This window comes from Mya arenaria, chromosome 17 (genome assembly GCF_026914265.1).
Source record: "Mya arenaria isolate MELC-2E11 chromosome 17, ASM2691426v1".
Lineage (NCBI taxonomy): Eukaryota > Metazoa > Mollusca > Bivalvia > Myida > Myidae > Mya > Mya arenaria.
This window is the reverse complement of record NC_069138.1, coordinates 38,865,721-38,876,310: the sequence shown is the minus strand read 5'-3', so window position 1 is coordinate 38,876,310 and position 10,590 is coordinate 38,865,721. Positions and strand designations below refer to the sequence as shown.

General features: G+C 34.2%; 1 protein-coding gene across 1 annotated transcript; it reads left to right on the top strand.

The window, feature by feature from the left end:
- Positions 1-7,636: 7,636 nt before the first annotated feature.
- LOC128223467 (sporozoite surface protein 2-like) lies at positions 7,637-10,490 on the top strand. Its single transcript, XM_052932747.1, has 5 exons — positions 7,637-7,767; positions 8,138-8,526; positions 9,102-9,114; positions 9,440-9,879; positions 10,048-10,490. The coding sequence occupies exons 1-5, from the start codon at positions 7,637-7,639 to the stop codon at positions 10,488-10,490; spliced, it is 1,416 nt and encodes a 471-aa protein (XP_052788707.1).
- Positions 10,491-10,590: the final 100 nt, after the last annotated feature.

Below are 10,590 nucleotides of genomic sequence, written 5' to 3'. Positions count from 1 at the left end.
GAATCGTCAATAAGGACGTTTTAGTGAATGAATATGTGATATCTGATACGCATGTAAATTGCTGAAAGGGGCGTTTCACAATCATGCATGCTAATTTTTATATATGGATATTTCCTATATATTGGCTGTATGTGTCAGTGTGTCTGTGTATGCGTGCGTGCGTGTGTTGATTGATTTGATTTCATTGATTGATTGATTGATTGATTGATTGATTGATTGACTGATTGATTGATTGATTGATTGATTGATTGATTGATTGATTGATTGATTGATTGATTGATTGATTGATTGATTGATTGATTGATTGATTGATTGATTGATTGATTGATGTTCACATAAATAAATAAAAACATGACATTCCATTGGTATTAAATACTTTTCTTTGACCGGCGCAGCTTTACCTTTTCATATGTACATATATCAATACCAACTCAGTATCAAACATCAGTAATGATGTACATAGGTCTATTTTATTATACTAGTATATATTTTATTATATGCCTCAATTTCCTTTTCCATATACATCAGTTAAAATACAGCACGCCGTATTAAAAAAAATCCGTATCACCATACTGTCGCTTTCTGATTCCGTATCATGCTAGTAGCGTGTGTAATCTATGTTTAGGAACTACTTTCGCGTCGCTTAAAATAGCGTGATAAAATTACTGGTTGTTAAACCTGTCAAAATTTAGATACAGAAAATTGCCTAATTTTACTCAAGCCATCAGAAGCATGTCAATATTCAGGAACATGGTAATTCAAAGAAACAGATATCACATGAACAGATGCCAGTAAGGGCATAAAGCCACATTTGTCGAAATATGAATACTATTTAGGTAAGGCTGCAAGAATGCTCCAATTCAAAATAACACCAGATTCGATAGGGGGGGGGGGGGGGTCGAAAATTAAATATTGTTGGAGCAAAGAGTTAAGACAGTCATCAATTTAAACGTATTCTGTTAATATTTGATCACTGTTTAAATAATTAATTGTAGACATGCTTTGAAAGATAAAATTAGTTTGTATAGTAATAATACAATATAAACTACAGGGACAATACTTATGTGAAAAACTACAGAAACAAGCTAAGTAGCAAACATTTAAACACAAACCGGGTTTAATGGCACTGGGTAAACGCCAAAGACATATAACACACAAAATAATACAAGCCCAGTAGCCAACCATACAAAAAAGACCCTGTTTGAAGGCATGTTTGAAAGAAATCATGCTGCAAGGTTTGGATGACAGTTAACGTCTGTACACTACTCAATTTTGGAACAACCCACTTTTTCGTTCGATATTGGACTTAAAGAGTTTGTATTGTCCATGATTGTTATACAAAGGACATCAATACAAAATAGCAGTAGGTTAATTGCCTACCCTGAATACGACATGTTTTCACAAAACAAATCGCGTCATTCGATAAGCTGAATGCCTATGATAAATAGAATGCACTGAATAGAAAATGATTATTATCTGTTCATACATGATATCTGATTTAAATCTATGGTCACAATGTGCGCATAAAATAATCCGGGTAGAATTGCATTTGGGCATACTTTTAGGTATGGCATAAAATAGAACATATCTTATTATAGTTACAATGCGTTTCTACAACATTCTGCCAGCATTAATGCTGTTGAAGTTAGATAGTACGTGTTAAAAGTTTTTTTTTTTATATTTGTCACCTTTTCAATTGGTAAACATCTCATTCTATGTGTATTGTGCATAGACAAAGGCTTATGTTTTTTTTCGATATTCCCCATAAAACTTGAAACTTGAAACTTGGTATGACATAAACTCTTTCGAGATCTTTGTAAACGGACAAAAGAGGACATGAAAACCTTTTGATCATTGTGCAAATGTACTGCGCGTCCGAACAAAAGCCCTTCCCACCAGTCTTTATAACGAGCATAAATAGATATTTTCAAATATCGCATGTCACATGAAATATAATTGTGCCAAGTCAAGTCAAGTCAAAATTTTATTAGCATTATTCAAATTGAACATTGCCAAAAACATATACACAAGATGGCATTTAATGATATCAGTATAACATCAAAAGAGAAAAGTATGTTTTATAATATCATGGTATAATAGAATTTATACAATTAAGCATTTCTTCTATCTGTAGCAAACGATATATATGTTGCTATGTTATTTAACAGCTTAACATTGTCAGTACTTAACAAAGTATTAAATTTGGTCATGTTTGGCCATTGGCAATAATATCTTGGTAAATATTTGACACGAAGGTCTCTATACTTTGGGCATATCAAAAGAAAATGATACTCATTTTCAACAACATTCATATTGCAATGTACACATTTTCTATCTTCACGATTAATATTCCTATATCTCCCTTCTTCAATATTAAGACAGTGTGCTGAACATCTAAATCTAGTTAAACACATCCGTAATTTGTTATTATTTATACAAGACAAGTATTTTTCAATGACAAAATCGTGTTTAAAACCAACATAAGATTGTAATTTATCTGAGTTTCTAACACTCGTATACCATTGTTGCAAATAATTATCATACAACCGTCTTACAACAGCCTCTAATTGCAGTCGTGTAACATTTTCACAATCAAACATAAAAGTAAATCCTAGCTCATCGAGCAGTTCCTTCACTTTTAGTGTCCATGTATTTATATACATACCATTGTTATTTTTCATACTATAAACTTTATATAAAAGAGACCCAGGATAACGTTTTATTTTATACCAAAATCTAATTATTCTAATTTTTCTAAACAATGATAATGGGAATCTTGCCAATTCACTATATACTGCAGCATTACAAGTCTGCTGTCTAACACTTAGAATTTGTTTCAAGAATTTTAGTTGAACTCTCTCGATATCCTGAGCTCTATGGAAACCCCATACTTCACAACCATAATTCAGTATGGGGCTTATCATAGCATCAAATAACTTTAATTTATCACGTATATCTAAAGATATAACATCGAACAATCGATTTAAAGAATACAAAGCACGCAGTGCTTGTTCTGACAACTGTTTTTGTGATTGCAAATATGTACCATTTTGCGATATTGCAACACCTAAGTATGTGAATTTTTTAACAACATCAAGTTTATGCCCGTCATACATCAAATTAACATTCTCAGTTTCCTTTTTGACATACCATTACAAAGCTTTTATCTATGTTAACAGTTATACCCCATGTATTACAATATACATGTAATTTATTCAGTAAGAGCTGCAAACCTTGCTCAGTATATGAAAATAAGACAGTATCGTTTGCAAATAACAGCATAAATATACGAATTTCGTCAATAGTGACTGTATCAATACAATCTCGACTTAAACTATCTTCCATATCATTTATAAAAAACAGAAATAACAACGGTGAAAGAGGCTCACCTTGCTTAACACCCATATTGCTATCAAAATAGTCACTATATTGTGATCTAACACGTACACATGATTTCACTGATTCATATATTTTTTTGAGCATCGATACAAGTTTGGTTGATGCACCATATTGTAACAATTTGTACCATATACCATTTCTATACACAACATCGAACGCTTTACGAAAGTCTATAAAGGCACAGTATAATTTTCTTTTATCAGTATTAATAACCTTATTAATAATAGATGACAACACATAAATACAATCAACAGTACTACGTTTGCCTCTAAAGCCAAATTGGTTATCATTTAGTATAATGTCGTTATCAGCCCACAGGCGTAGTCTATTATCTAACAATATAGAAAATATTTTAGAGAATATACTTGTTAAGGTAATACCTCTATAGTTATTTACATCATTGAGGTTTCCCTTTTTAGGAACCGGGACTATGATACCTCTAGTCCAACTTTGTGGGTAAATACAATTATTGTACATATAATTAAACAATTTACATAAAACAGGTGCAAATAAATCTTTACAATCGATAAACATTTCGGGTGTTAAATCATCAACACCACCACTTTTACCTCGTTTTAATGAACTAATGGCTTTAGTGACTTCTTCTATAGTAAAGTCTGTATCTAACTGATCAACATTAACAATATCATCATCATCAGAATTATCAACATCCTCATTAGTAAAAACATCACCATCAAAAAGATTTTTAAAATGATTCAAAAAATCATCTTTACTGATGCTATTATCTTTTGGCTTATTATTGCGTATTTTCTTTATTTCTTTCCAGAATTTCTGTGGTTGAGTTCTAGACATATTATGCAAATCACTCTTTTGTTGTAAATAAAACTGTCGTTTAGCCTTACGTGTAACACCACGATATACATTACGTCTTGTACACAACAATCTACGATATTCATCAGTATTATATTTCCTATACAACTTATTTGCAGTTCGAAACTCCCGCCGTGCTGTCTCACTATCACCATTAAACCAGGCATTCCTAAATTTCCTATTATTATTTTTAACTCCAGTATTTATTCTCTTACCACATGAAACAAATGCCTTATTATATAACAAAGTGGAAAATGTATCTACACTATTATCAATGTCAGTGTCACCACTTATCAGACGATCAACAATATTATTATAACTCGTTACAACAAGAAGAAATATTAGCCCTATATGAATTAATATTTTCTGGACTCCATTCGAATTTAACATAGTTTATATGATCATTTGTATTTATATCGTTTGGCATATTAATTGATAATATACATGAAATAGGGACATGAGGCGTAAACCTGTATAAATCATGAACTGTAAAATTCTTAACTAAGGGAAATAAAGCCGAAGTCCTAGACTATGGGTTTATTGACATGTTTTTATTTAAATTGTCGTGAAGATTGAAGTTCTTATCGGTTCTTATTGACGTGTTTTTATCTAGATTGTCCTCAAGATTGAAAAATATCAATATTCAATCAAATCTTTCAAAGCGAGGAGACGACAAATACCATTGCAAACAAATATCTTTATGCAGTTTAGTTGGTTTTAAGATGGCTGGGATGAAAACCGTAGAATCCAGTTACTTGTGAATGATGAGATGTTCCTTAGTTTATGATTGGATAAATGGAGTATTTGAAGAACATTGGGTATTGAAACATGATATAACGAAAGCATCAATAAAACGAACTAAGAATGAAGGACTGAAAATAAACAAAACATAAAATGTAAAATTAAAACAACAGCAACCACATTCGTTCAAACAGATTTATGAAGCACACTTGAAACGAACCTAATTGTAAGTTTAATACATCTACAATCTAATTGTTTATATAAGTTATGCATCAATCCTCTCCCGTAGGCTAAAGTTCCTAAGTTTTAAAGGCTAAACTGAAGAAAACAAAGCAAGTGTTTGAACTTAATATGTTATTTAATAAACAAATGAATAATTAAATACATACAACGGTTATAGGTTCAAATTCCTTGCCATGAAAAAGGCCCTGAATGTGCAAGTATATGATGAGACAAAACATTATAACACAGTAATGTTAAAGAAATGTTAATTGTAAATCACTCATACCCTAATCAGGCAGTGTAACAAAACATGAAAAAGAAAATCAAATTCGTGGTAAAATGTAATCATCAAAGAAATTATGCTTTGATATGGAGGGATTGGTTAGTTAGTCCTTTACTATTTGCAATGAATCTCTAAAACCGTAAGAATATGAAAAGAAAATGACAGAGATAATTGATTAAAGTTTTGCATTTGTTGTCAGCTGTGTAAAGTGTACATACAACAAAAAATGTTGTTGTTTTTTTACATATTTAATTTATTATGAATGAAGATATATTGTTACATTATGCAGCTAGAAAAAATAGGAATTTAAGAGCACTAGAACACATGTAACAAGCAACATGTCGCACAACACAGAATCAGCGGCGAAAGCCGGATATACAGCGAGCATCGAGGTCACAAACACAATCAGCGGTTGACAGCAGCAGATGGGTATCTCCTTCACAGCCGTGGCCGTAACTGTGGCAGATAAACGGGTGAGCCATATCGAAGCCAAAATCAAGGCCCAAACACTGGCTAGCTCTTCAAAAATGTCCCCATTTGAGCATATGTCAAAATCAATTAACATGACGCGGCCTGTCAGTCAAACTAGCCGGTCGATCCTTGAATGGCCAATCAGCGTCTAGATTAGGCGGGGCTTATCAGTTGCCCGTTGCTATCGGTCATGACCTCCGATAATCTGCACTTATCAACAGTGGTTTAATTACGCTGTTTTCAGTGCAAATAGGTTTCTCATAACTAAACTATAGTTAAGACAATTAAGGAAATCCGAAATTCTGACTTTTTCCTTTAATGCTGCTCAAATTATGCATTTCATTGCACTTGTTTGATAACAAAGTTACCTTTTAGTCGACTATTTCATCCCTCCAAATGTATTAATTGTTAATTCAACCGTATATAATATACGTATATTTTCCGTTATTTTTTTAAATAGGAAATATCATTATAATTTATTAGTATTAGTGTAAAATATTGACAATACCGTGCGATTCATTTATTTTTTCTTAGAAATTTGTCTCCTTTTTGTGCGTTAAATTTTAAATCCGAAGCATATACATTTGCTTTTTAACAACTCAGCTGATTTGAGTTACATTTTTTTTTAATTTAGATAAAAGATCCAATATCATCACGGACCTATAAACCATATGTTCCGATGTCAAATAACTAAAGATCACAGAAAAGTATATACGAATAGATAAAACAAAATCACCTTTGAATTTGACGCAAATCAAATTATAAACTTTTAATAATGACTGTGATAATTTCTAACTTCTTTGGTGCTTGTTAGAACAGTTTTGCATTTCATTTAATATGGATATTTGTGAAATTTGATGTTAATTTGGACAAAAGTATGTATTAATGGTATTGCCAATAAACTGAAACAGAAACTGAAACTGATATTTATACATTGAGAGAAACATTAAGGTAGTTAATCCAATACATATAATTCATTAAACTTGTAAAAAACAGATGATTTGTAACGGATAAAGGAAGAAAAACAGATAAAAAAACGTTTTTACATTTGATATAAACAAACGTCGTTTTTTGTTGACTTTCGTAAAGGTGTGTGAGTGTGTGTGCGTGCGTGCGTGCGTGCGTGCGTGCGTGCGTGCGTGTTTGCTCGTGCTAGCGTATGTACATACGTGCAAGTTTCCATCGAAAACAACGTCGTTTTAAATAAAAGTATTAATTAAGTGTAGTCTTTTAACGTGTATATTGTATTAGAAATTGCATACTGATGGCCAATGAAATGAATGATTGGTTACATACTGCAGCTTTCCAAGAGAAAAGTTATTAAGTTAATATGTTTAATTAAAACTACTACGCGATCTACTTGCAGCGTAGTTAAAAGTAAAGATTTCTGACATTGTAACCCGTCCATTTACATCCGAGGTAGTTTTCGATGGAAACTAGCCATGGTAAAAAAGATGATATCGGAATTACTTATGGTAGGCTTTTGGAACTTGTGTACTGCACTTGTGTGTATTGACCTCTTAAATTTTAAGATTCGTTGAAATCCCATCCGATTTTAAGTTATCTTCCAAACAAGGATGCGACGGACAGATGGACGGACAAAGCAGCGACTGTATGCTCTCCAATTGGGAAGCAAAAAATAAATTTAATATTGCACTCTAAACATTTTGTATACTCAAGCAGGGGAGAATGACGTGCTACCATGCTGTTAAAGAGACTTACAATCGCCAGCGATGTTTTGTTGATGACCCTCGCTGTTACTTGACTGCCTCTGAAAGAGGTTCGCAAGACTGCAGCTTAACAAGCAACTGGAAAGACAGGTAATCAAGCCCGAAAATTATAATCCAAATGATCCTAATAACTCATTGGTATTGGGAAGTAATGGAGAGAAGCCGAAATCCAAGTATAAGGCATTTGGTCCTAGTGGCTCATAAGCAGTTCGAGGTTACGGAAAGAGGCAAATAACCCAGTATAATCCAAATGATCCTAGTAGTTCACTGGTAGGGGTAGGTAACGGAGAGACGCCAAAAACCGAGTATAATCATAATGATCATTGAAGCTGATTAGTAGAGGGTGATCACGGAGACAAGTCAAAATCCAAATATGATCCTAATTATCCTTATAGCACATTGGTAGAGGGTGGTAACGGAGAGGAGCCGAAACCGAGAATAATCCTAATTATCCTTGTAGCACATTGGTAGATGGAGATAACGGAGAGACGCCAAACACCGACGATAATCCTAATGATCCTTGGAGCACATTGGTAGAGGGTGGTAACGGAGAGGAGCCGAAAACCGAGAATAATCCTAATTATCCTTTTAGCACATTGGTAGATGGAGATAACGGAGAGACGCCATACACCAACGATAATCCTAATTATCCTTATAGCACATTGGTAGAGGGTGGTAACGGAGAGGAGCCGAAAACCGAGAATAATCCTAATTATCCTTTTAGCACATTGGTAGATGGTGATAACGGAGAGACGCCAAACACCGACGATAATCCTAATGATCCTTGGAGCACATTGATAGAGGGTGGTAACGGAGAGACCCACAAAACCGACGATAATCCTAATTATTGTAACAGGGTCATTTATTATTATTATCATTATTATTATTTGTATGGTGATGACACCTTAAAACTAACATTACACGGTTCAGGAGATCGCGTAATGGGGGACTACTTTCTTTACTTTCATTTTCCAATATATTTACATGTAAGACCTCAAGATTAAACTTCAGCGCTTGGTATTGTTTTGATATTCGTTTTCCATTGGCCGATAATTATTGGCGCTTTTATTGAATCGTGCTTTTGTGACACGTTTTTAATTACATTTTGGAGCTGAACGAAGAAGGTGTTACTAACATTTCAAATTTAGTAAAATAACATGTAACAACTACGCACCTGTGAGAGAGAATTTAAGATATGTGCTCAGTACCACATACTGGTAAGACATTTATGTATAATTGTCATGCAATGTTTACTGTTTGTCATGTAATATATTTCGTTGTATCATGTTGTATTGTTTTATTTTATATGTGATTGATTATATATTATTAACGAACAATCGCTTTGTATTGCACCTTTCGGAATTATTGCGATTGACTATTGATTTATATTGCTATGTTAAATATATTTGAACTTGTTCTTTCAGTGCACGAGTTTTCGTAATAGCTAATAGCTGTTTAATAAAAAGAATAAAACGAACCCGAAACTTAAAGCCTTATGAATATATTCCCATTACGAAGAATAGACATTAAGGACGTGTTACATATTCCTTGTAGCACAATGGTAGAGGATGGTAACGGAGAGAGGCCGAAAACCGAGAATAATCCTAATGACCCTTAGTGCACATTGGTAGAGGGTGGTAACGGAGAGAGGCCGAAAACCGAGTATAATCCTAATGATCGTTGGAGCACATTAATAAAGGGTGGTAACGGGTGGTAACGGTAAGGAGCCGAAAACTGTGAATAATCCTACTGGTCCTTGCAGTTCATTGGTAGAGGGTGGTAACGGAGAGAGGCCGACAACCGAGAATAATCCTAATGATCGTTGGAGCATATTGGTAACGGGTGGTAACGGAAAGGAGCCGAAAACCGAGTATAATCCTAATGATCATTGTATCACATTGGTAGAGGGTGGTAACGGAGAGACGCCGAAAACCGAGTATAATCCTAATGACCCTTGGAACACATTGGTAAACGGTGGTAACGGAGAGGATCCGAAAAACGAGAATAATCCTAATGACCCTTGGAGCACATTGGTAGAGGGTGGTAACGGAGAGGATCCGAAAAACAAGTATAATCCTAATGACCCTTGGAGCACATTGGTAAAGGGTGGTAACGGAGAGGATCCGAAAAACGAGTATAATCCTAATGACCCTTGGAGCACATTGGTAGAGGGTGGTAACGGAGAGGATCCGAAAAAAACGAGTATAATCCTAATGATCATTGTATCACATTGGTAAAGGGTGGTAACGGAGAGGATCCGAAAAAACGAGTATAATCCTAATGATCATTGGAGCACATTGGTAGAGGGTGGTAACGGAGAGCAGCCGAAAAACGAGTATAATCCTAATGATCATTGTATCACATTGGTAGAGGGTGGTAACGGAGAGGATCCAAAAAACGAGAATAATCCTAATGATCATTGTATCACATTGGTACAGGGTGGTAACGGAGAGGATCCAAAAAACGAGAATAATCCTAATGATCATTGTATCACATTGGTAGAGGGTGGTAACAGAGAGGAGCTGAAAACCGAGTATAATCCTAATGATCATTGTATCACATTGGTACAGGGTGGTAACGGAGAGGATCCGAAAAACGAGAATAATTATAATGATCATTGTATCACATTGGTACAGGGTGGTAACGGAGAGGATCCAAAAAACGAGAATAATCCTAATGATCATTGTATCACATTGGTAGAGGGTGGTAACGGAGAGGATCCGAAAAACGAGAATAATCCTAATGACCCTTGGAGCACATTGGTAGAGGGTGGTAACAGAGACGGGCCAAAATCAGAGTATAATCATAATTAATAATTATCATTACAACATATTAGTAGAGGAGGTAACAGTGAAAAACAATTATTAGAGCAATTTAGACAATGATAACATCAAGTAGTTTTCCTGGCTGTAC

Excerpts from the sequence above, each read along its gene's own strand:
- LOC128223467 (XM_052932747.1), top strand. The coding sequence starts at position 7,637 with ATGACGTGCTACCATGCTGTTAAAGAGACTTACAATCGCCAGCGATGT. Across the intron at positions 7,768-8,137 it reads ACAAGCAACTGGAAAGACAG|CACATTGGTAGATGGAGATA; the intron begins GTAATCAAGCCC and ends TTATCCTTGTAG. Across the intron at positions 9,880-10,047 it reads AGAGGATCCGAAAAAAACGA|AGGGTGGTAACGGAGAGGAT; the intron begins GTATAATCCTAA and ends TCACATTGGTAG.